The sequence below is a fragment of the Onychomys torridus genome, chromosome 14 (genome assembly GCF_903995425.1).
Source record: "Onychomys torridus chromosome 14, mOncTor1.1, whole genome shotgun sequence".
NCBI classification, from domain to species: Eukaryota; Metazoa; Chordata; class Mammalia; order Rodentia; family Cricetidae; genus Onychomys; species Onychomys torridus.
This window is the reverse complement of record NC_050456.1, coordinates 41,131,229-41,158,098: the sequence shown is the minus strand read 5'-3', so window position 1 is coordinate 41,158,098 and position 26,870 is coordinate 41,131,229. Positions and strand designations below refer to the sequence as shown.

At 41.6% G+C, this 26,870-nt stretch overlaps 1 protein-coding gene across 3 annotated transcripts in view; it reads right to left on the bottom strand.

Moving 5' to 3' along the window:
* Window positions 1-26,870, bottom strand: part of Pcnx4 (pecanex 4) — a 37,743-nt gene that overhangs the window by 5,379 nt on the left and 5,494 nt on the right. Inside the window, exons 2-10 of one of the 3 annotated variants that reach the window (XM_036205977.1) lie at window positions 20,089-20,830; window positions 13,541-13,720; window positions 12,799-13,313; window positions 12,467-12,567; window positions 12,226-12,345; window positions 9,036-9,399; window positions 7,580-7,683; window positions 2,918-3,948; window positions 1,892-2,078 (exon numbers count right to left, since the gene is read on the bottom strand). In XM_036205977.1, the coding sequence (XP_036061870.1) occupies window positions 1,892-2,078; window positions 2,918-3,948; window positions 7,580-7,683; window positions 9,036-9,399; window positions 12,226-12,345; window positions 12,467-12,567; window positions 12,799-13,313; window positions 13,541-13,720; window positions 20,089-20,786 (3,300 nt within the window). In that variant the 5' untranslated portion in view covers window positions 20,787-20,830. Of the gene's footprint in view, window positions 1-1,891; window positions 2,079-2,917; window positions 3,949-7,579; window positions 7,684-9,035; window positions 9,400-12,225; window positions 12,346-12,415; window positions 12,568-12,798; window positions 13,314-13,540; window positions 13,721-20,088; window positions 20,831-26,870 lie in introns of all 3 variants that reach the window. The other 2 variants (XM_036205978.1, XM_036205979.1) reach the window with 2 other exon arrangements.

Genomic DNA, 26,870 nt, shown 5'->3' with positions numbered 1-26,870 from the left:
GCTTGCTCTGCTGATTTCTTTTGTGTAATTCCTAGAAAGCACTTTGCCTTCTGTTACAAGCCCACATCTTAGTGTATCCACACCCTGGCTAATGAATTATTTCTTTTGGGGAGTTCTTCAGAGCTCAACTTACACTTGATTTTCATTTATTATTTTTTTTTTTTCTGATTTGCTTTTCTCACGGGGCAGGATTCCTGAGGCGGAACTCTGGATCTGGAGATGTAGCCATCATAGGTTGCTCCCTCAGACACAGTCGGGACAACACTGTGGTGGGCAGAGGGAACCACAGGTCTTTTCAGCTCATCTCTTTCCATGTATAGCCTCCATCCAAGGAACAGGCAAGCATGGTCAAGGGGTCGAAGATAAAGCCTCCCGTGAGGAGGGCAGGCCAGAAAGGACCCCACTTCCTGACTGCGTCTGGAGTCTGGCCTCAGCACTTACTGTGGGGAAGAGAATAAGAACACTCACGTCCTGGTCCCACTGCCTGGGGATGTGAGTGTCTTTAGTCTCTTCCCCACTGTAAGTGCTGAGGCCACACTCTAGACGTCCTCGTGCATGAGCTGGTGTTTTGGAACCTGGGGCCTATGCTGAGACATTTTGCTCAGCCTGGGTGAAGGGAGGAGGGGACTGAACTTCCCTCAACTGAATCTACCAGGCTGAGCTGAATCCCCAGGGTAGACCTTGCCCTGGAGGAGGTGGGAATGGGGAGTGGATTGGGGCAGGGAAGCTGAGGGGTGGGAGGAGGGAGGACAGGGGAATCCATGGCTGATATATAAAATTAAATTAATTATACAATTTAAAAAAATTAGAAAGAAAAGAACACTCACGTTCTAGCTTCCAGAGACACTTCTCCTTTCCCTGGGAGTGGAGGGGCGAGCCTTGTATCCTGAGTGGTGGCCCTCTAATTCTGTCTCCATTAGAGGAAGGAGGTAACAGCAGAGCTTCAGTACCTGGCTTCCTGCTGTGCTTGAATGTTGGTGTTTAGGAGACTTTTCTAAACTAATATTTCTTTATTTGCTATATGCCTTAGGGTTATAACCTTTCAAGGTAATCTCCCCCACCCCCCCCTTGTGCTAGTTAAGCACTCTACCACTGAGTTAAATCCCCAATCCCTCAAGGTCATTTAAAAATTTTTTTGTTGGCAGAAAATGATGAATTCCTTTTATTCTTGCCATAATGCTAGATAGACCTGAAACCCCAACTAGGCTAATTCCATTTTTCATATTGTGTTCAACCAAGGATTTTTTTTTCCTGAGACAGGGTTTCTCCGTGTAGTTTTGGTGTCTGTCCTGGATCTTGCTCTGTAGACCAGGCTGGCCTCGAACTCAGAGATCCGCCTGCCTCTGCCTTCTGAGTGCTGGGATCAAAGACATGCCACCACCGCCTGGCCCAATCAAGGATATTTTTAAATGTAACAAGAACACATCCTAAGTGTTTTTAAAAAAGTCCTCTATTTGAAGAATCTCCGAATTCTCAAAGGTTAGGTTTGATTTAAATGAAGCATATATGTCGGCAGAAGTAGTAATTTGCCACTTACAAATTAATTTCTCTTTTTGGAGTTAGCACTAATGTAGTAATTCTTACACTTGAACAGGGCATAAAAACCCAGAGTATTTCATCAACTATGCTATACAGCAGATTGCATACACTGGCTTTCTTACAGACCAGCTGCTGTACAGTAATTCCACAACAGTTTCCACTGTGCACTATTTGGCTGACAAAAGGAACTCAACCAGCTATTCTAGATGTCACTGCCTGATCATACAGCCGTGATTATAAATGCCTTGCAACTGCCATTAACACGTCATTAACAGCTAGATTGCACACCACTTACCAGTTCAAAGATTGTACATTTCCCAATCTTTGCGGTTTAGTCATGAAAATGCCTTACCATACTAGACTCGTAGCCCAGGGAAAACAGGCATGGCTTTTCTTCTAGAATTGCTTCTTTCCACTGCTCTTCAGACACTAAACCAATGTACCAGTCCCTCTCGTATTCTGTGAGGCAGTTGGTCAGCTCTTCAAAGTCTTCTATTGGACCCAAACTTGCTTTATCAACCATCAGTTTCAGTGTATACCTAAAAAACGGAACCCAAACAATTTCAGAATAATTCATAATACACTTTAAAGATGAGAGATATCTCTTGACTATTTTTAAGACTCTGAAGTGAAACTTCTCATTTCAAGAAAACTCTAGTGGTACATGTGTACCAACCAGCAGGGAAAAGGTGAGAGCACAGTGACCAGGCATCCCTGGCTCTCCAGAATGAGCTCCAGGGCAGCCTGGGATCATGTCTCAACAGCCAGCCTCCCCTAAAATGAAATCATCCACTGCAGATAAAAACTGAGGGAAATGGGGCTGGAGATACAGACCAGCCGCTGTGGACTGGCCTACCATGCACAACTAAGCCCTGGATTTGATCCCTAGCATCATGTAAACTAGGTGGTAGTGTCTCATACCTATATGCACTCTGGAGGTGGAGGCAGGCTATGCAGGTTCCATCCCCAACACTGAGAGAAAAAAAAAATCAGCAAAACCCTCAACAAACAAAATGAGGGAGAAATGAAAACAGCTGAAATGAAGAAATCAAATAAGTCATATTAAAAATATCTTCTATACAGCTAGGCACTCAGAAGGCAAAGGCAGGTGGATCTCTGTGAGCTTGAGGCTAGCCTAGTCTACAGAGTGATTTCCAGGACAGCCAGGGCTATTACACAGAGATACTTTGTCTGGAAAAAAAAAAATCCTCTCCACAAATATAAAAATTGTAGAAATTAATCTGTTTCCAATCAAATCATGCTATAGACAAGCCTTTTCTTTATATTTATGAAAGCAATAAAAAAAACTATAAATGAAAGAATCTTCTAGTGATTAAAAAAAAAGAAGAAGAACCTGTGTATAATAAAAATGAGTTACCTGAATGCTTTCTGAACTAGTTGGAAGAGTTCGGGTTTTTCTGAGAGCCAATCCAAGGTACCAGAGCAGGGTAAGCCACCACTGTAGACTCTTAGTATTTGACCAGGGCTAGGCCCCATGTTGTCTATTCCAAATAAACCAATATAACACGCCATCACTGTATGGACATACACGGCTTTTAAAGCTTTATCCTTTGCGATTTCTTCCAGTACACCTGACTTTTCCTCTGAGTGGAAACACTCCAACCGCCTGAGAACGAACTGATACCAGTCTTCTGGAAACAAGGGGCTTGCCTCCGTTATTCTGGAATGGGGTGTACAGTTAGACCTCCACTCTTCGGGTACACTCAACAAGTGTGACTGTGAACAACTGAACTCCACGAGAGGGATGGATGCCATGTCTTCTCGATGGCCCTTGTCAACAGCAGGGAATCCCAACAACATCGTCCTGTACAGGTCATTCTGGGCATCTGTGCTTGTGGAACCGGCATCTGCACTCTGGGAGTCAACTGACCCTGGGATGGGCAGATTGGTACCTGGTCGATCTTTGAACTGAAGTTTTTCTTTTTTGTTTTTGATAGTTGGTTCATCATCAAAAATACAATCATCAGACCAGTCATGGAAAGTGTCTGAATTTAAACTATCTGAGTCTTCCAGGGATTTGGGGCACGGTGATGTGTTCAAGGCAGGCAGGACCACTGGTAAGGTGTCTCTGTTAATTTCAGTTTTGTGACTATTCTCCTGAAGGCTGGGCCTTTTAGAGCAGTGCTGAATAAGCACCCATATGAGCACTTTGACAAGGTCATCTTTAAATTCCTTCAAGTTTTCATGAGAATCGATTATGCCAGTTAGGACACTCTTGGCATCAGAGTACAGTTTCACAGGCAAAACAGTACATGGTGTCAAGACATTGCCCAAGTGCTCATTCAGGGACCACGTGCGTGGGGGTTCTTGCTGAAAAGCACTTTCAAACACTTCGTCTACTCGCTGGGCTTCAGCAGTGTGGCAGGAGGTCTCCTGTAATTCTAACCCCTAAAGAGGAAAGAGAAGCACTTGGGTTCACAGCTGTCTCTTAGCCAGGGAACAGAAACCAATCTCCTGAGTGCAATGGAGTATCTCCTCACACAGATATGGAAGAAACAAAAGCAGACTCCACCCAAGTCCGGAGCAGCTCCCACTTCAATTCTGTCATCTGACACATCTGATGTTGCATAAAGAGAGTAAAATCAAGGCTACTTCGATTTTAAAAGACATTATAGAAAATCCCACAAGAAGTTGGTCACTGAGTATGGCCATACTTTCATAAGATTATCTGTTGTCAAGGTGGAGTCACATATGAAAAACTTTTAAGCCAGACTTGCTTAGTGGGAGGGGAAGTAAAAGCATGACTGTAAAATGTGTGCTAATAGTTCTGTATTTTTTCACCTTACTTTTTTATGAGACTAAGATAATTATTCTAATGTATGGAAGTACCATAATTTATCAAATCATTATTTTAATTTTTAATAACATTCATTTGATTACTGTCTGTCTCAACCAAATGCAGCATAAATTTCTTAGAGCAGCTGTCTGTGGTTATGATTGTATTCCCAGTGTCTAAACCAGTCCCTATGAGGAGATGATTTGCATAAGCAAGTGCTGAACGAATGTGTTCTTATCTCAATTTTAGACACATTGATTACATCTTGAAGAGGACGTATCAGTTCACTCTTCACTATTAGAGCTGTTAGCTTTTTATGTATGTTACAAAACCACTAGTACCTTTGTAACCCATTTCTAAACCATGGCTCCACACCACACCATGGGCTACATAAGGCCTCAAGCAATCTGCCGAATTCTCCAAGGTTCTTAATATTTCAGAGGAAAAAAGCCAACTCTAGAAGGTAAGTGAGTGTGGAGTGTTCAACCCTAAGTGGGCATCTATATCACACCCACTTCTCCCACAGCTTAAGAGACTATCAGCAAGACAGAGCAGAGGGATTTTAGGAACCCACGCTGGGAAGGACTGCTGCAAACCAGTGTCTTCTGGACACGACAAAGCTGCTGCTCTCCCGGATCCACAGGTTGTGGTTGGTGGCCCACGACCAAGCAGTCAACGTGGACTGCATGGACAGAGGGAAGGGCTCATGATGCCCACCCCCCGCTGAGGAGCTTTTGGTAACTGATGATTGCCAGGGGAGGGAGGATCAGCTTTCTGTGGGGTGTGGCCCACACAGGTTGTCAATGCTCCAGCACATGGCCTATACCCATGCATATTTAGCACACTAGCAGCACTGACTGGACTCAGAGAGTTATTTAAAAAAAAAAAAAAAAAAGACAGATGTTGGTTGGGGTTCTTGATGGAGGAGGGTCTGCAAAGAGTTGGGGGATGGAGTGGGTGTGGATATGATCTAAAAACATTGTCTGCATATATGAAGTTACCAAAGTGGGGAAATAATTCTAGCAAATAGGTTGATGAAGATTAAGTTTTGTAACCTCCAAAGTAACACAATGTTAGTAAGTGGTAAATCCTAATCAGTTTGGTAAAAAAAAAAACAAACCTAAAAAAAAACCAAACAAACCAAAAGGGTACCTATAAATATTTATGTGAGAAAATCACGAAAGACCATTAAAAGGATTTATGTAAACCGTGACTTAAAATGTAATAAGGTAAAGGAAAAATACTCATGATAATCTGCGAGTACTTTCTTTCCTTCTCGGCTGTGCACAGATGACACCAGAGCAAACTTCGGGTGAGTCGGAATGACGTCAGGGCACTTTAAAGTACACCACCAGACTGGCCTGCGGCACCCAGCTTTGGATTTGGTAGGTCCAGAGTTGAATCAGGCACTGCCTCTGGCAGTTAACGTCCTCGGCTGGGGACTGAATTCTGGGAGCCACTGTTGTAAAGGGACAGCTTTTTGGTCACTAGCACTTTCATCCAATCTCTGTTAAGACAAGGAATGGACCCTTTCACTCCAGACTCCCGACTATTTATTAGAGGTCTGCTCTGTGTTAGGAACTATTCCAGGGCCTTGGATAAAAGCATCAGCACTGTGTCCCTGTGATATTACATTAGTGAAGGACACAGACAATCAATAAGAAGCAATCATTTCTTTATTTCTAGAAGGTGTAACGCAGGCCAGGCAAGGGCTGGGACTGCGGGGTGGAGTGGCCGTAGTTTTAAACACAACAGCTACAACACCTAGATGAAGTCTCGAAGGTGTAAGGGATTCAGCACCATGACTGATTACCTGAAGGGAAAGGAGACAGGCAGGGCGCTGGAACAGACGTTAAAGTAGCACCCGAGGTCAAAGGAGAAATGAAAGCCTGGCTATTCAGGGCCTTGGCTTCAAATGAACTACAGCAGCAGCAGTTCTCAGCCTTCCGAAAGCTGCAACCCTTTAACACAGTTCCTCATGGTGTGGGGACCCCACCATAAAATCATTTCACTGCTACTCCATAACTGTAATTTTGCTACTGTATTAATCATTCTATAAATAAATAGCTGATATGCAGGGTATCTGATATGCGACCCCCAAAGGGGTCACAACAGATTGAGACCCGCTGCACTGACTGATGGGTTTCCAATAGAGAAGTGACCTGACCGATCTCATTTTCAAGGTCATTTTGGTTGACAATGGATTAAGAAGCTGCTCCAATCCTCTGGGGTGGGTAAGGGATAAGCAGGGTGGTGAAAAGTGATGGAAACAGATACAGTTCACCAGGACAGGGAGTCTCTGCAGACAGCATGTAGGAAGCACAGAGGTATGCATTACTTTAGACCTGAGCAACCACAAGAACAGTTGTCTTGGAGGTCTGCCAGGCTCTGGGACTCTGATGTGAAGAGGTCACATTAAAGACAACTCATGAAACAAGAGCCTCATGTCAACTGCTGCTGACTGGCCGAGTGGGGCGGGTCTGAGGATAAACACAGGAGTTAGCTAAGTAAGTCACTGAGGAAGCTGACAAGGGCAGGTTTGGTAATAGAGTCAAAGGCCTAAGTAAGGTGAAGACAGATGGGAAGAAGGGAATTGGAGACTTAGAGTAAACAATCTGAATAAGGCACTTGGCCCTTAAAAGGAAGAAGAATGGTGTAGCACATAGGGTAGTGGGGTGCAGGGAAGATCATTTTTAGTAATCCAAAAATGTTTATATTGATACATGTGAATTTAAGAAACCAGTGGTTCATGTTTTTGAGATGCTCAACTAGACAGATGACAAGAACAAGACTAGATGTGGCTGGGGAGATGCACAGCCATTGAGAACACTGGCGGCTCTGCCAGAGGATGCAGGTTCGATTCCCAGCACCCACATGGTGGCCCATAACCATCTGTAACTCCAGTTCCAGGGGTTCTGATGCCCTCTTCTGACCTCCACAAGCATCAGGCATGCACGTGCTCACACATGCAGGTAACACACCCATACACATAATAAAATGATAGCAATAAATTTGTAAAAAGACTAGAAAAAAAGTCAGTTTTGTTCCTGTGCTCTAGGATGAAATCAGCATGAGTCAGCTACCGATATGTGCTTATTGAAATATACCTTTAAAAATCATCAGGTGTTTTCATCAACCAAGATCGGCTTCTTTCAAGCTAAGTAATGCTTTGATGTGTACACAACAGGTACATTTTAGGTATGCTCTATAAAAAGCACTGGGGAAGGTTCCAGTGATACTGACCTTCACATTAATGCAGCAGTAAGAATAGCCATGCTCGAGGACCATTATCCATATTAGCCGATCCTCAAAACGGCCCACGTAATGAGAGCCAGGGAGGAGGGGGCCTAAAAGAAATCAGAAAAGGGAGGGAAAAGTAAGAAATAACTCTCGCCAGGCGGTGGTTGTGCATGCCTTTGATCCCAGCACTCGGGAAGCAGAGCCAGGTGGATCTCTGTGAGTTCAAGGTCAGCCTGGTCTACAGAGCGAGATCCAGGACAGGCACCAAAGCTACACAGAGAAACCCTGTCTTGAAAAACAAAAACAAACAAACAAAAAAGAAAAGAACTAGCTCTCTGAGCTTGTTTCAGTTCGTTCTATGAATATTTAAAATTAAGTATCTAGAAGGCTATTTCAATGACTTGGCCATCAATAGAAAGAAGGACCTGCTGCATATCGTGAGGTGTGAGGCTCTTCAGGAGTACTCAGAAGAGACAACATATTGGTGACAATACAGGAAAACTTGGATATGTTTGTCAGAAAAAGGACAGGTGTAAACTACTGAATAGAATGCCAGACGCATGCGTCAGACATATTAGGGAAAGTATGATAGGAATGCAAGCCAATTTCACACTGATCCAAAAGACAAAATATAACAATGTTTTATGGTTTTGAGATTTTGTATAATTTATACAAAATATATAAATGTATACCATTCATATATTGTAACATATAAACGTAACGTATATCATTCATGATGCATGAATATTTTGAAAGCTTAGGTCCTCTTTCAACACAGTAACTCTGTTGCCTGCAACCAGTTCAAGTTCATTCACAGCTGTTAGAATTCACTATGTGAATACAGTTGAATCTGAGTACTCCTTTCCTGGCTGATAAACAATTCAGGGTTTTCATTTCTTTGTTATTAGAAGTAGCAGTTGTAGGAGTTGGTTTTTCTAAGTGTCTTTATTCAGCTGTGGCGCTGATGAGTACACTCAGCAGGACTGGCTGCCATCCTCTGCTGAGTGGACCTTTCATTGTCGCTCATTGTTTGTACTCAGTACACCTGCTCTCCTGTGCAGGTCTCCTTGCTGGGATGTTCTACACAGGGTGACCCACACAGCATTTTTATGGATGGAACCTATGGTATCATCTGACAGAAATTCACTAGAAGTTCGTGGAAGTTATGAGCAGAAAAGTGTTTTTATGTTTCAATGGTGAGCCTGTCATCTGAGTTTATTTAAGCAAATGTTTTCCTTTTCAAGCTGTCAAATCATGCTAATGAAATTTTCCCTAAATATTTTTATTTTATAATTTTATCTCCAAATAAGCAGCAGAGATATTTCTATTTCATAGTTAGTCTCTGCCTATACATCAAAGTACTGGAACCTGTTTTATGGCTGGATCAAAAGGATTTTGTGGTTTTTTTGGTACCTCAAATGCATCGGTAAGAACTTTTGGGGCCCAGCTCACCACTCACCCAAACTCCCAGCTGCCATTGCAGTCTGTAGGGCCGCGGTCAACCGGGGGACCATCTGCTGGTAGAACGCCGTGTCTGTGCACATGCAGGCTGTGGTGCCCACTGCTCCCGGCCAGCTCTGAACCGGACGAGGAAACCCCACCAGGAAGACAGGAAGAGTGAAGAGGGGTAGCAGAGGGGATGACAACAGCGCTGAGAGAGCTACAATGATCAACACAAAGGGGGCGAATACAGTGTTGAGGACACACAAAGTGGTTGTTGTTTTTCTGTGCTGTTTTTTTTCCGTCCACGATGCCAAGAGTACAGTCATGGCAAACTGCAATTTAGTGATGAACTGAAGCACACGGTCTCGCACGACACCAATCTGTGGATACACAAAAATCATTATTTATCTCAGCAAATGCCTTATGAGTTTTCAAAAGTCACATAAAGGAAAAAAATCACATAATAATTATATTACTGCCTCAGTATTTTGAGGAAATAGCCCTAACATGCAATTCCTTGTTATAATTTTCTGCAACCTCAAAATTAATAAACAAGAAACGACATTTAGGATTTCTATTGCTGTGAAGAGACACCATGACCATGGCTACTCTTATATTGAAGAAAAGTAAAACATTTCATTGGGACCTGGCTTATAGGTTCAGAGGTTTAGTCCATTATCATCATGGCGAGAAGCATGGAGGCATGCAGGCAGACATGGTGCTGGAGAAGGAGCCAAGAGTTCTACATCCAGACTGGCAGGCAGCAGGAAAAGAGTGAGACACTAGGCCTGACTTGAATATCTGAGACCTCGAAGCCCACTCCTAATGACATACTTCCTCCAACAAAGACACACCTAATAGTGCCACTCTATGGGCCTATGCGGACCATCTTCATTCACACCGCCACTGTAAGTTCTTGTTCTCTCTTCTCTCTCTCTCTCTCTCTCTCTCTCTCTCTCTCTCTCTCTCTCTCCTTCTCCTCCTTCTCCTTCTTCTTCTTCTCTCTCTCTCTTCCTCTCCCTCTCCCCCCCCCCCCGCCCTCTCTCTGGGGCAGGATCTTATGTAGCCCAAGCTGGCCTTAAACTTGCTATGTAGTTGAAGATGACCTCCTGAGCAGTCAGGAATACAGACCCCTGCTGGTGCTGGCAGGTTCTGGGCATGCGTGGGATCTTTCATTCACACTCATTACTCCACCAAGTAGGCTACATACTCAAGCCAAGTTTGGTCTTTCCAAAAACAAAACCAAAAAAACCTAAGTTACACTACACCACTTAAATCTTATGGGTAAATAATTAATCGTAAGCTATAAAGTTAGGTGACTAGGCTAATCTCTAGGAGAACACACTTACTGAAGCTAAATAAAGAAGGAAAAAAGACTAGCTTGATAACAAGAGTGAATTAGACGACACTGAATTAACTAAGATCAAACTAGTAGTTTTATATTTAAAGTATAGATGTACTAGTTAGATATATTTCATTTCTAAAATGTAGTGCAATAACTAAAATTTATGACTCAACATGCATTCAGCTAAGTAGTATTTTGTGTTACTGCTATTTTTTCTTTTTCAATAATTAATTTTCTTTCTGACAATTTTATACATGTGTACAATGCATTCTGATTTCACTCCCACAATCCTCTCTTACCTCCTCTACCCTGTCAGGCCCCATTCTTCACTACAAATCTTTCCCCCATATTCATGACTTTTGGTTTTGTTACCTGAGTTTAAGCTGGGGCATCTGTGTGACGCTGGGTTTGGAACTGTCCACTGGAGCCTGATGGGCTTGCCAATGGGCACACAACTGAAAATAATGACTCCCCAAACTACTCACACAGAACAGCTAAGATTTGGATGCCTTCAATATTATGAAATACTATAAACTGTAAAACACCTAAATATTAATATTTACTGGATGTTATAAAACATTAGGAATGATCAATACCAATCTTTTTCCAGAGAACAAAAGTGTATGGAATATTGTTAAACTCACTTTATGTGGTCCTGATATGTAAACCAGACACTATCACAAGGAAAGGTAGCCACAAATACACATATACACCTGGCTTAGACACACATCTTGAAAATATAGATAATACCACCACAACATATGAAAAATGTTGGACTGCATGGCCAAGTAGGTCATTTGGGAATAGAAAGTTGGTTTAACAATCAAAGCTCAACACATCACACTATGTTAAACACAGAAAAAACCAACTGATAAACTTAGCACCCTTCATGATACAAACACTTAGCAGTGAAGGATACTTTATAAGGTAGAGAATATCTATGCAGAATATTTAAGACTGACATATTAATAGAGGTTGGACACTTTCTGCATGAAATGCCTGCTTTTTCTCTTCAAGTGAACATGCTTCTCAACATGAAACAAAACAACAATAACAATAACAAAAAAAATCACTGCAGATGGCACTTCACACGAGTATATAAAATAAAATAAGTAATAAAAACATCAGGTAATTAATGTTGAACATTAGTTCTCTAGAATGGAGAACAGCTGGGGAAACCTCATATAATGCTAACTGTGTATTCCAAATGGTATAGTTAGGATGGAAAGCAATGTGCCAGTAGCCTGAAGCATGAAATGTGGATGACTAGATTTCTACAAATACACCTGTCTGCCTGTCTGTCTCTCCATCCATCCATCCATCCGTCTGTCCATCTACCTACCTACCTATCTCCATGGGAAATAAAAAATACATTTGTACAAAAATATGTACACAAATGCTCACAGTAATATTCCTGTCAACAGTGAAAAGCAGAAACCTAAATATCTGTCATCTGATGGGTGTATGGACCAGAATGGGGTATACGGACACACTGGAATTTACTTGACAATAAAGCAGTACTCAAATACGCTACATGAATGAACCTTGACAGCATATTAAAAGGTTGAAGAAAACAGATGCAAAGGACCACGCATCCTCTGACACCACTCAGGTAATTCATCCAGAAGGTGAAAATCAGTACAGAGAAAAGCAGATACATGGGGGCTGGGTGTGGAACACAGAGGATAGGGAGGGCGTGATGGAGAATGAATGGCTGATAATGCCATTCATTTGGAATGCTGAAAATGTTAGATGGCAATGATGGCTGCACTACTCTGAATAAAAAGCCTTCCAATGGGTGAGTTTTATTGTCTGTAAAAACCCAAATACCTCTCGACAGAACTGTTAAAAACATACTCACCAATAACAGTCTGACGCCTGTATTAAGGCTCCTGTTCCACCAGCAGTCTGGGTGGGATACCATGCAGACTGCCCACACAATCACAGTCTCTAGTAAAGCATTTTCTGTGTTCTGCCACACCTACAGTATATAAATTATCCACTTTTATCAGGCAGAATTCAATAATCAAAGCAAACTGTTGAATAAATACCACAAGGACACACCGCCACAGGAAGGGCTGTGCAATGCATGCTGGGATTACCATTCTGAAAGCCCTGGAGAATCCAATGGAGACAGTCACAGAGTGTAGCCCATGTAAGGAGCTATCCAGTGCGAGGAAGGCCACCATAGCCAAAGGAGACACTGAAGCAAAACAGACAAACTTGGAGTGAATTTGATTACTGCAGAACCCTCTCCTGCCACAGTTTATCTTGGTAAATAGCTTTCATGAGCACACTTAAGCAATTAACTGAAAAACTAATGAATAACAACAAAACCAAAACTCAAACATAACAAGCAGTAGGTATACAACATACATGCGAGGATTCTTTCCTGACTATCATTTGTAAGAGCCAGTAGATTGAAACCTCCTACCTATAGTTAGCAACATCCATCTGACTGCCCCAATCTTCAGGAGCTTGTTCTGCTTTTCAAGGAATATAGACACAGCTTGTATATTCTTTGGATAAAAAGGGTTTCGAAAAATTCCAAAGATGTAGATGCTTTGAGTTTCTCCCAGTAGCCACAGTATTGAAAGTAACGCCATCAGAACATAGCCCAAGATGGACTGAGAGCTGCTTCTGGAAACCTGTGAGACGCTGGCGTAGTGATGCAGCAGCCCGGCCTCTAGGAGAGCCACACCCAGCACAAGGATGCACAGAAGGCATCCCTTCCTCCCGAACCGCTGTCCACAGCTGCCTGGGGAAGCCTCGTGACCCCTTTCTACTCTGTGCCTGGCCACACCACGCCTGAAGAGCAAACTCAGGTCACTTAGGTTAAGACTCAGTAAGAATCCAAGTCCAGTCATGAAAAGCACCACACCAACGGTGCTGGGAATGAAGTAGGACATGACTGGTGTTCCAGCAGAAGTGATGAACATTGCCAATAACCTGTAGGGAAAAGAGGAGAGAAGATTTACTTGAAAGGCCAGCAGGACGGCTCAGTGGGTACCTGAGTTCCATCTGGAAAGCCCACAGGGCAGAAGGAGGGAAAAACAGACTCCTGTAAGTGTCATGGCAGCACATGAACACTTACCCCCACGCCACAATAAATAAAGAATGAAAAAGTAAAAACAGAAGTTCCATGGAACTTCAAAAATCAAAACCAAACAACTTACCGTAGGTGAGATGACATGGATGAGCCTCCAAGACCAAACTCTAAAACCTGCTCCACTGCCCAGAAGAAAAGGGCGTCGGGTGGGGGGAGAGTCCCAAGTGCCCAGAGGAAAGGCAATAACACAAACAAGATGTGCAGAATCTGATTCACTTGCTCTAGAGCTGGAATATTTACAATAAACCTGTAAGAAAGAGAAAGTACTTAAATCATAAAAAGTACCAAGTAGATCTACAAGATAGCACATACCACAAAAAAGCAAGCTTACAGTAAAGGCCAACTCCCAGATATCTGTGTGTATTGTGTCCACTGTCCCAAAGCAGGAATGACCTCACTTGTGTACAAGCTTTACAGATATCTGGATTCAAATATGCCAAGAGAGAAACTAATACAGGCATCTGCAACACCGAATGCAGAGATGTAAAAAACTGAGTAAATGAGCCTGGGACATTCTCCCCCTAAACCTACACTGGCTGAAATCCCACCAACGATTCTTCAGACTTTACAACTGTAAGTAACCCCGGGGAGCCAAAGCTGTAGTAACATGCATTTACCAGCAGCCTCTCTGCTCTCCATCACTGTCCTTCTCGGAGGTCTCAGATTTGAAGTAGATAATAGCATTAATAGTCCACTTCTATTTTAGACCAGCAATGTTATGGGCTGAAGACATATCTGTATAATACAGTCTCCTCAGAGCAGGGGCAGCCCCTCTTTAAATGGAGATATTGATATTCAGTAAAACATTTGGAGTTAAACATAACAAAACAGATTTAAATGGTTGAATAAAAATTCAAAACATAGGAAAACATTCTCAACCATATGTTAATTTTTCAGAATAAACTTAATCAAACACTATGTCAAGGGGCTAAAATGGTAATAGTATTAATGGAGTACTAGAGATTTTGAAGAGAAAAAAAAAAAAAAAACAAGACTCAGATTTATAGCAGAATTGCACTTGAATACCTGAGCTGTTGAGAATCAAAATACAACTGTCATACTTCACCTTTAAGTTTCCAAAGTCTGAATGCAACCATACTTTAACTATGGCTATAACAATAGTCTACACATATTTGCTCATGGGCATGCCTGGCCTACCCCACTCAGCATACTACTTCACACTCTCTGCCCTTCTTTTGAACTGTTGTAAGCAGGGAGCAAATGAGCTCAAGATTAATATGCTCAATTAGAGGGCACTCTTTCCAGTGGTGGAATTTGAAATAAAATATACTCCATACTGAGAAGAAATGTCCAATGAACAAAAAGAATTAAGCAACACATAACAACCTACAGGGGGTAACGGACACCAGGTTAGTCTCAAAACCACCTTCCTCTTCAAAATAGACTCACAAGCAGAACTGCATGAGAATAACCATGCTCGGCAAATGTTTAACAAAATAAAGTTCTATTTTGAAATACTTTCCTTAATAAGCAACGTCTTAGCAACAGTACTTACCAGATATTATAAACAAATATAAGGATATTATATAAGTAAAATTAACCAAATACAGATTATTTTATGCCACATATAAATTGACCTCCAAAAGATGGTTACTGTAGTTAATTACTTTATATGGGAAGATACTTAATGTTTCTGATAACGTAACAGATATTTCCTAGGATTAAAAACATCAGGTATTAAGAAAACAAGGTTTTGAAATTAACAACTATAAAAAATATTTTGAATTCTATGTATCAGAAGATCCACATGCCAGGAAATAAAACATGCCCATACAGTGGCTAAGAGGCTATAAATGTATATCATTTCTACCGATAATCTCAAGTCTCTAAGGTGAGTACTATAGATTTAACACTTGCTTTTCATAATCTAAAGCCCATAGAAAGAAAGCTATTTACCCTTATCACAACCCAACTGTACTCCAGAGAATGGGGGAGAGAAGTTACTATGGGTTGCATCTCTTCAGCCTTCTTTGCTAAAACTTTAGAGATAAAACTAAGAAACAGTTTGGTATTTCTGTCCAGCATGGGAGAGCATACACACTTTATATACAAGCTAGCTGTGTCGTCATACCTACTAATCAAAGACTCAGTGTCTTTGTTATCTCTAAGGTATTGTTTTAAAAATGAAAGGTTAATTGTTTCGCATTGAAACTGTCATTTTATTCTTTAAAAACAAATGTGAGGCTTTCTTTGCCTTATGCTTTAGTCCTAGTTAAAAAAAAAACTGTAATTATGAAACCTTTAAACATTGAAACAATACATTAAATCCAACAAGAATTTAGCAAGAAATATTTTATTCACTTCTATTTATAAATGAATAATGCTGTTTTTAAGAAAATGCAACAAAATAACAAGATTATTTAAAATGCAGAGAGATACTACAGCAGGCATTAGTTTCTGACTTCAGAATTTATTTATTTATTTATTTATTTATTTATTTACTTATTCATTCATTCTGAGACAGGGTTTCTCTGTGCAGTTTTGGTGCCTGTCCTGGAGCTTGCTCTGTAGTCCAAGCTGGCCTTGAACTCAGAGATCTGCCTGACTCTGCCTCCCAAGTGCTGGGATTAAAGGCATGAGCTACCGCTGCCCGGCCTGACTTCAGAAATTTATAATAGTGGGATAGTAATTTACAAATTTGTATTCTGACTCGGGAGGTGTTATTCCCATAGATGTGAAGAGAAAGGCCACCAAACCAAATATGGCTAAATTAATTTTAAAAAGCTTTATTCATATACACAGGCTGTTGCTAAGGTGGAGTTCAAGATATCAGCATTGAGTGTGGGGAAGATAAGTTTTTTAAAGCTCAGGAGTATGGAGTTTTCCAAAATGGGGATTTGGTAGGTGAATAAATGGGGGGTCCCAGAAGCTGAGCATAAGCATGACAAGGTCATAAAAACCTTTATTTCAGAAGGTTTAGAAAGTTGCCATTTCCTGGAACAGGCAGTACAGACCATGTGCAGTTAAAATTATAGGTAGGGCATAGCCCAATCCTTGAGAAACAGATTTAATCACAGAGAGCAATGAACCGAGTTTGCCTTTACTATAAAATCGCTTTCAAGCCTAAGATAAAGGCAGGCTGGTTTATCAGAGGCAGAAAGATTTCTGTGAGTTTGAGGCCAGCCTGGTCTACATAGCAAGTTCCAGAACAGCCAGGATTACTTTGAGAGACTCTGTCTCAAAAAACAAAAACAACAACAACAACAACAAAAAATATATTCTGAAAATTCTGAGTCTTATAAACTTGGGGTTTTAAAAAAGGTTGTATACATGCACTCAATTTTATAGCTAACTTTTAAAAACCAAGCATTTAATTGTAACTTGTTAGTAAATGATGCTACCAGAATTCAGCTAAACTTCCCATTTATGCTCCTCTTAAATATCTGATTAGATAAAGAACTACATAGGTCTTACATTGTCCTCTGATCTATAAATGTAGATTAAGAGTTAAGGATATCTGAGGTCAAGTTCAGCACATAAACTGTCCTTGTATTTTCCAAAATCAACTTAGACAATACAATACAACTTACACACAATACAATAGACTAGATGGCTTAAAGTAGTATAAATTTATATTCTAAAGGTTGAGAGAGTGGAGGATGCGGACACCCAAGATCCCAGTAAAAATGAGAATGAGCGATTTTCTGCACACTGCAGATGAAGCGGCTCTGCTGTGCCCCTTCTAAGGGGCCTCATCCATCAGATCAGGGTGCATGTTCCGACCTGGTCACTCTCAAAGGCCTTCCTCCTAACTGCATTACACTCAGGGTTGTGCAACACACAACTCAGTCTACACTGCACACCTGCCCAGTCCACAACGTAGGCTCTTCTTGAAGGATAAAAACCAGCACAAGACTGCTCTGTGGTAGAGAAGTTTATTGTAGTTACGAGGGAATAAACAGCCAGAGGTATCTGGAATGGTCTATGGAGGACAGGGGAAATGGAGAGAAGAAAGGAGGAGGCCAAGAGAAGAACCAGCAGCCAAGAGCCTAGAGAACCATGAGGGCATGTAGCCAAGATGGCTGAGTTACACAGGAAAGAGAGGCTGGGTAAAGGGAGGTGCAGCTCAGGGGCCAGGGAGGTTTAGGGTAGGAAGCAGGGTATGCCAGCCAGGATGACTCTGTAACAGGTCTGCAGCCAGTGTCTGCTCGGATTTGTTAAAGAGACACCCCAGTTAGCCATTTGTCCTGAGTTTCTTTAAGACCTCACACTTCTCACAGACAAAAGTACATTTGTGTCCCAATGGTTCCCAAAGTCTTAACCTTTTCTAGCATTGATTCTAAAACCTCATCTAGGTATTACTCAAATGACCACCCTAAATGTGCCTAATCTATGTACCACCTACATTTAGCTATGGGTGATGCTCAAGGTACAATCCATTCATCCCATTCCAACTGTGAACCTGAAGAACTAGGTTGAGGACTTTCCACAGAGGATGGGCAGACAGGCTAGGATACTCTCAACAGCAAACGGTGAAAGGGAAACAGAATGGGTGCCTGGACCCAAGGAACTTCAAACACCGCAAGACAAATGGCATTATCTTTTAGCTTAGGGGTAATTCTTTCTGGATCTGTACTTGGCCTTCTCACACCCTGGAGTGGCTGTAACCTGCATAGCTCCAGGCAGAGATCATTTTCCTGGCTCTGAGGAGTGACCCTGTCCACGTGGCTCTACACAGAGGCTATTTGGTCTGAAGCTGAAACAATGGTCCTGATGATTTCAGAATCACTCTGCACATTCCACACCGCACATCCACAGTTGAGTAATTCTGTCAATCTAGGCTGCAAATTCTAAGCTCAGTAGCTTTCCTTTACTTTATTATCATGTTTCCATTCCTTTAATTCAAACTGGCCACTTCTGGGGATGCAATCTGTACTAACTGACTAAGAGACGCTGCAGCCTCACCCTAGGGTTCACATCAGAATTTGTTACAAAACAGATTGGGAATTTGCCAAATTTCAAGTTCTAGCTTTTTTTTCCTGATTAACGTTTTCTTTACCTCTTTCCTTTTGCATTTTAAAGTAAGAAGTCAGGGTGAACATTGTTTCTTCTGACATTTGTTTCAAAATTTCCTTTCACAGATACCCTATTATTATATCACTTACAAGTTTTGCCTTCCACAAAATGCGGGCAGTTGGCCAAGTTCTTTGCCAATTTATAAAAAAGGATTACTTTTCTTCTGGTTTCCAAGAATATGCACCCCATTTCCATTTACAATCCCATCAGAATTAGCCTTAATGTCTCAATTTCTGGCCTGCACACCCCAATCTTCCAGCTTCTACCAACTGCTAAGTAACCTCCATTTTCTACTTAGGAGTTTGTTATAACAACTATCCACTACCTCTGTCTGCTTGGGCAGCTACAACAAGACAGCACGGACTGGGTAACCAAGGCAACAGAAATGGGTTTTCTCATAAGAGCTGGAAGTCCAAAATCAGGGTGCCAGAGTGGCGTGTGGTGAGGGCTCCTTTTCTGGCTTACTGATAGTTATTGCTGTTGCTCACAAGTTCTCCCTTTCAAAGGTACCAGTTCTACCAGACCAAAGCCCACCTTCATGACATCATCATCTTTCAAAGGCTCCATCATGAAACACCACCACATAGTTTAAGGCTTTAGTAAATGAATTGCTTTCACACACAAGTATTTGCTCCATCACATGTCCGTACATTTCCATCTGTCCACTAACCTGGTAGAGAAAGCTTTGATCTACAGAAATAGAAACTAGATGTAGAAAAGACAAGCAAATTTATAAACTGTTTGCTTCAAAACAGTCTCATTTTCCTTCTAGAACTAATTTAAAAACCATCATTCTGTCTACATTCTGTTACAAAGATTACAAATTTTCTATTCATTAAATTTGCTCTTTATATAATAGTAAGTGTATAAATTTTAAATTCTCCTCTCCCTGATTTAAAGTTTCTCTTCTTTCCCAGGTTATCACATTAAAAAAAATTAATAATCTTGATTTAAAGTGAAACACCGGACTCAAAAAATTACATACAGAATTTCTACAAATCTTTCAATACAGAATTTCTCTGTGTAGCTCTGGTTGTGCTGGATCTGTAGACCAGCCTGGATCAACACTTTGAACTCCATCTGCCTCTGCCTCTAGAGCTGGGATTAAAAGTGTGCCCCCTCCACCACCCAGCAAAGTTATGTATCTTAAAAAGTATTTTTGTGGGGCTGGAGAGATGGCTCAGAGGTTAAGAGCACTGACTGTTTTTTCAGAGGTCCTGAGTTCAATTCCCAGCAACCACATGGTGGCTCACAACCATCTGTAATGAGATCTGGTGCCCCCTTCTGGGGTGCAGGCATACATGGAGGCAGAATGTTGAATATATAATAAATAAATAAATCTTAAAAGTATTTTTGTTATGTTTTGATTCTTCATTAAGATTTAGCTACTTCTTTATAATATGAAAATTTTATAGAGATCATTCCAAAAAGATTAATCATCAAAATAACCTAAGTATCCCAATGGTTTGGTCTGACTTTTTAATTCACTGGTTAATCACTTGTAAACACTAAGAAAAGTTCTCTTGCCAGGTACATGTAGAAACAAAGCAAGTTATTAAGTATTCTCTAAGTTTTTACCTGTGTGCAAGGTCCATAGAAACAAAGAAAAAAATATAAAGTGGTCGCAGGAGAGGAGTGATTTCGTAGGTATCCTGGGTCTGAAATGTTGCGGTCTCTGTGGCGGTGTTTACAATTAGTGAATATTCTGCTATGCAAAGTGTTATCCACCCAAAGACAAAAAGAGCAGCAGTTGCCCCAGGGCTGCCATACAGCAAGGTAATTCTGTTTGGGAGCAGATACCATGTTCCAAGACCACACACCAATCCAGCCAGAACAGAATGGAAAACTGTATTGGCTACGTATTTTTTGCCAGGAATCAGAAATCTGACAGTCTCAGCACCAGCACAACTTGTAAATTCATGCTCGTCTTCCTCCGCTAAGATGTTCCTGGCTGTCATCCTTTTGACCACCACAGACTTGCTCTTGGCGTGAGCACTTGTTAGCTGGATGACAGCCGCCGTGATCACCATCAGTCCTCCTGAGAGAGCTGCTGCCGAGTAGTCTCTCAGGATGTCCAGCTGGTGCAGAAGCGTTCCTGTTCCACCTAAGGCCCATGGCATCAGGAAGAGGACAATCTGATTAACGTATATGTAAGGAGGGGCACAATAGCCTAATTTGAGTCGAAGGCCTCCAAGAACAGTCTGTGGAAAGCGTTTCAGCAGGAAGTCCTGTTTGTAATCATTTAGCAGAGGAACATCTGGACTCATACTTCCCATTCAGGACTGGTCAAAAGTCACATCCTTTTCATAACCAGCAGTATCTGTGAAAAAGAAAAAACAAATCACCGTTCAAAAATACGACACTACAGACCTGGAGGAAACAGTCCATATTTCCACTTGATTTCCTTAGTCCCTTTACAGGCAGGATTTCTAACCTTGGTTCCTAGTCAACCTTCACAATATAATTGGTACTAAGCTTGTTCTTTTCCCAAAATAAGCATGCTAACTGATTTTTCTTAAGAAATCAAATTCTTGGGCTGCAGGATGGCCAGCACTCGGGAGGCAGAGGCAGGCGAATCTCTGAATTCGAGACCAGCCTGGTCTACAGAGCGAGCTCCAGGACAGCCAAGGCTACACAGAGAAACCCTGTGTGGGGGGAAGAAATATTCTTTATTAATGTACCTAGCATATCACTGTTGCCATGAGATTGAACTCTCAGTTTCGATTCTAGGCCAAAGGAAAGGACTCTCCTCAGCTTGCTGGCAGCCCTACTGTTACCAATGAACTGTTCTGTTAGTCTTTTCCTTCTGCTACTGGGTCAGCCAACTCTCTCTAAAATGCCAGACAGTAAATACTGTCAGCTTGTTGAGTTCTGTTATAACAATCCTATCTTGTTGCTATACCATAAAAGCATCCATAGACAATACACTATGTAAATTGACGTGAGTGGTTGTATTTTCTTAAATGCACAGTATGTATCCAAATAGGCAATTATAGACTGTCAATCACTACTGTCTAAATAATGATATTTCTCTGTTATTCTCTGGGAAACAAAGTAGAAAATATAACAAGCCAGGCGTTGGTGGCACACGCCATTAATCCCAGCACTCAGGAGGCAGAGGCAGGTGGATCTCTGTGAGTTCGAGGCCAGCCTGGTCTACAAAGCGAGTTCCAGGAAAGGCGCAAAGCTACACAGAGAAACCCTGCCTCGAAAAACCAAAATAAATAAATAAATAAATAGATAAATAAATAAAAATTAAAAAAAGAAAAGAAAATACAACAACTAAATGTTCTGTATATCACTTAATAATGATAAGATTTTCAAATATTTTAAAAAGTCAAATCTTATAAAATTAGTAGCAATTCAATAAAAACCTATCTAGAAACTGGGAGCTCAAATGTAGTCGGGAGCCAGGCCTTTAATCCCAGGATTCAGGAGGCAGGGGCAGGGGCAGGTGGGCCTCTGAGTTCAAGGCCAGTGTGATCATCCAGGGCTAGTTGTGAGGACTTGTCTTAACATCGTCTTCATCACCAACAACTGCAACCCATAAGATAGAGTAGAAGAAAAACCAAGATGGAAACGAAGTCAAAGTAGATGCTTATTTTTAACAGCTATCTTATCACAGGCAAGCTACTTCATAACTCAAGTTTTAGTCTTTCTAGTGCCAGTTTCTAAATATGCCAGAAATAACCTGTGCATCCTTTACATCCTTAAATGTAGGTTATTTCTACTCAGAGGTCATAAAAACCTTAAGTATCAAGTACAGTGGATTCTATTTACTTTTCCACAATATCTTATTCAGAAAGTAAAACAAAAATAAAAATCAAACAACAACAAAACCAGTTGCCTGATACAAGATTAGCTGGAAAAATATTACCACAGTGCATCATTTGTTGGTTTAGAAAACTTAAATACCTTAAAACAGCCCTTTAAACTAGTCTGGCTAATCTGTGGCAGGCAACACCTGTTTGCTACACAGTTAGCTTGCTCTTTAGACTGCAAATATCTGCTCTTACACCTTCAGTCAACTGTCCTGAGTTCAGTGCAGAACTAAGCGCAGATTTTACTTAAGTAGCAGCCTGGTACAGTCACAAGGAAACAGGGCAGGAGAGACACCGTAGTGATGGGAATGAAAATGGCCACACAGGCCCCTAGGGAGTGGCACTATTAGAAGGGATGGCCTTGTTGGAGTAGATGTGGCCTTGTTGGATGGGCTCTGAGGTCTCAGATGCTCAAGCCAGACCAGTGCTACTCTTTCTTCCTGTTGCCTGCTGATCTGGATACTGACCTCTCAGCTCCTCTCCAGCACACTGTCTGCCTGTGTGCCGCCGTGCTTCCCACCTTGATGATAATGGATTAAACTTCAGAACCTGTAAGCCAGCCCCAATGAAATCTTTTCCCTTATAAGAACTGCTGTGGTCATTATGTCTCTTCACAGCAAAGAAACCTTAACTAAGGACAGAAATCAGGGACTGGGGTATTGCTGTAAAAGGCCTGACCATGTTTCTGCCTGGAGGAATATGGAACACTATAGCACGAATCCTAATTGGTCTTTTTTTTTTTTGTTTTTTTTTTCGAGACAGGGTTTCTCTGTGTAGCTTTGCGCCTGTCCTGGAACTCACTTGGTAGCCCGGGCTGGCCTCGAACTCACAGAGATCCGCCTGGCTCTGCCTCCCAAGTCCTGGGAAAAAAGGCGTGCGCCACCACCACCCGGCTCTAATTGGTCTTAATTAAAAACCCAGAGTCAGATATCAGGGTGAAAGCTGAAAGATCAGAGAAGCCGAGTAGCCAGCCGCTAGAGTTCTTACCTCAGCCTGAAAGGACTCTAAGTTCCTGTCTCTTCCTACCTTGTATTCCTTTCCCTGCCCAGCCATATCACTTCCTGTCTCAACCTCCCTAGTGCTGGGATCAAAGGAGTGAGCCACCACTGCCTGCTCTGTTTCTCTTTTAGACTAGATCAATCTTGTATAGTCCAGGCTGACCTTGAACTCACCAAGATCCGTCTGCCTCTGCCTCCTAAGTGCTGCGATTAAAAGTGTGTGCTGCCACGGCCTGGACTCTGATCTTCAGGCAAGCTTTATTTGTTAGATCACACACAAAACATCACCACAGAACACTTTGGGACTTTAGACTAGAAAAGTGATTGGACATCTTAAGTGAGATTTAATGGGACTTACTAGTAGGAGTATGGAAGACAGTAGTGGTGAGTGTGATTTGAACTGTGGGGGCCTGGTCAAGAGATTTCAGAGGAGAAGAATATTAATGTGTGGTCTAGAGATTGTTCTGGTTATATTTTGACTGCTTTCTGCCCTTGTCCAAGAAAATCTGTCTGAGGCTAAACTGAAAAGTTATGGATGAACAGCTTTGGCAGAGGCAACTTCCAGACAGCCTAGTCTTGACTGTTGCTTGGTTATTAGTGGCCACGCTTATGCAGATCTACAATGAAAAGGAGCAAGCTGAGCAAGCAAGCAAGCAATCTGAGGAGAAAAGGAGCACCAGGAAGTGTAAACAGGTCAAAGAAAAGCTTGATTCTGAGTGGAATAAAGGGAGTGGTAACCTCAGAACAAGACCCTACACAGCTAAGTTTTCAATCTGTGAAAAGGAATGAAAGAAAAATTTAGGGCTGGGCATGGTGATGCACACCTTTAATCCTAGTACTCAAAGGCAAATATGGGGACTTCTGAAGTTGGACTATGATATGGCTACAAGTCTGTGGGGGCCAGAGAGTAGAATGTGGTGATGTGAATGAAAATTGATGGGGGAATGTCTTTCTGTATGCTGGGAATGTGTTGCCCTAACTGACTGATAAATAAAGCCATTTTGCCTGTGGCAAGGCAGCTTAGAGGCAGGCGGGAAATTCAAAGAGAGAGCCAGGAAGAAGGCAGAGAGAGACCCCAGTGAGCTGCCCAAGGAACAACATGTAATGGGATGCAGGAAAAGCCACGGAACATGTGGCGATACATAGATTAATAGTTATGGGCTAATTTAAAATAGAAGAGCTAGCTAGCAAAAGGCTTGACCCATGGCTATGCAGTTATAATTAATATAAGCCTCTGTGTGTTTACTTGGGGGAGGCAAGTGAAAAAGATTTGTCTTAACCACTGGCAGGCCGGGACACAGGAAATCTTCCGACTACAGAAAACGGCCCCCATAGGCCCACAGGGAATGGCACTGTTAGGAGGTGTAGCCTTGCTGAAGGTGGTGTGTCACTTGGAGTGGGTTATGAGGTTTCAGACAACCAAGCTGGGCCCAGTGTCACTCGCTCTTCCTGCTGCCTGCCACAATACTCAGTTCCTCTCAAGTGTCATGTCTGCCCACAAGCTGTCCTGCTATCCATCATGATGATAATGGACTAAACCTCTGAACTGTAAGTGAGCCATCCCAATGACATGTTTTTCTTTATACGAGTGTGGTCACGGCATCTATTCACAGCAACAGAACAGACTACGACAGGGATTCTAATACTCTAAGGTTCTTTTTGTACCTTTCCCTCTGTAAAGCCTTATGTGCCCCAGTGATGTTAAGCTTGCTGTTCTGAAACAGTCTCCTAGTGTCACAGGGTCAGAAGGTCACACTGGTGAGATGGGGGTAAACATGCCAGTATGAGTTATCTATGGCAGATGCCATTAGTCAAGACAATGCACTTCACTGGATGGTCAGGATTTTAAAGTCTGAAGCACCTAAGTTTTCTCCATGGAGTTGAGTAAACTCTCCTCTTGCCCCAAGAGAGAAGTCAGCAAACAGAATAGAGAAAGGGAGACAGAAAAGTGATACCATATAAAGCTGATTATTTACGATACTAACCACATCCATTTTCCTTCTGTAGTTCTGAACCTTTTAGAATACTAGATTGTCAATAGGGAAACATGGAAAGACACTTATGAAATGCCAAAGAATAAAATAAATAAATTGTTGATGGCATCTATATTAAAAGTATACATACCTGTATATTAGAAGGCTGGATATTAATTGCATATGTATTAAAAGTGTGGTTAAGGATACTAATTTTTATAACATTTGGTAGTTCTTCAAATTATTAAATGTCCTTCAAGCTCTCAATGCCACATCCTGGGAATACATCCTGTGCATTTCCTCCTAGATGCCTCTTCTTACACCCTTTGCTTATGATCTTCTCTTTTCCTTCCTCTAGTCGGTAATTTTAGTCAGCTTTCATGACTCAATCTAATCATTTCTAAACTCCTGGCAAGCACTCTGGCTGAACTGTGTCTCCCTTCTCTCTGCACCTAGAACAGCTGGTTCTGCACCACTCCTACCATCCACCAGCTCAGAGGCAACCTCGGAGTAGGCGCTCACACTGTTCAGCTATTCACACATTATCTGCACATATGTATTTCTTTTCTTTACTTGTTATCTGTGGCGAGGGGCCCAATCTGGAGATTCATTTAATTCCTCAAACTCAGCAGAACACCTTGGTATACAGAAGCATGTAGTTAGTATGTTAATGGCATAGCTTAAGATGGTCACGTTGAAAAACAAGATGCCTTCCTATTTTAAGGGAGGAATTCAGAGTCACCATTTTTGAGCTTTCTCACACTGTATTTTGTTCCAATCAAAATATTAAATCCATAAATTGCTTGTTCCCTGTTTTGGAAGATGGAAGGCAAATCCCATTTATCTTTATTACGGAATAAGTTATGGCTGTTATTGACAATATCCTTGGCTCAGGGAAGACTCTGCCTAAGAAGGTTATCCCACAATAACAAAAGAACAGGACTGGGTGTGATGGGGATTACACAGTAGTTTTCTCTTGCGGGCAAGGAAACAGCAGGAGTAATATGCTAGAAAGAAATGCAATGTGAATTCCTTCCTTGTACTATGTTACAGTTTAATCTCTCATCAGGACAGTGCAGACTTCAGACTGAGAAACCAGTCAAGGAGAAATGCCATGCAGATGTACACAAAGAAAAAATTATGAAACCTGATAGGCAGAATGTCAGACATAAACGCTGATTGAAATCATAAATACTTTTAAATAATATTGTGAAGATTTTAAAAACTGCTGTTCATTTCCTAACAATTCACTAATGATCACTATGGCAGAAAGGATATAATAAGCAGGTCCACTAACTTCTAATTTTCATTCTAGACCATAGAAGCTTAAAAAGATTTAAGTATTTAAAATATATATTGAGGTACCACCAATTACGTTTATGTGGAGAAATATATTCTACATGCTAACCTGGATTATTCATAAATATAATCAGAACAACTAAACTCATTCCCCAAAAACCCAGCATATGCTTCTGAAGGACTGTTGGTCCCTGGAAGGACAGATGACGTTTATATGGTCCCCACCTCTAGCATGCTCAAATGAAGATAGCTCCTGCCTGAGGAAACAG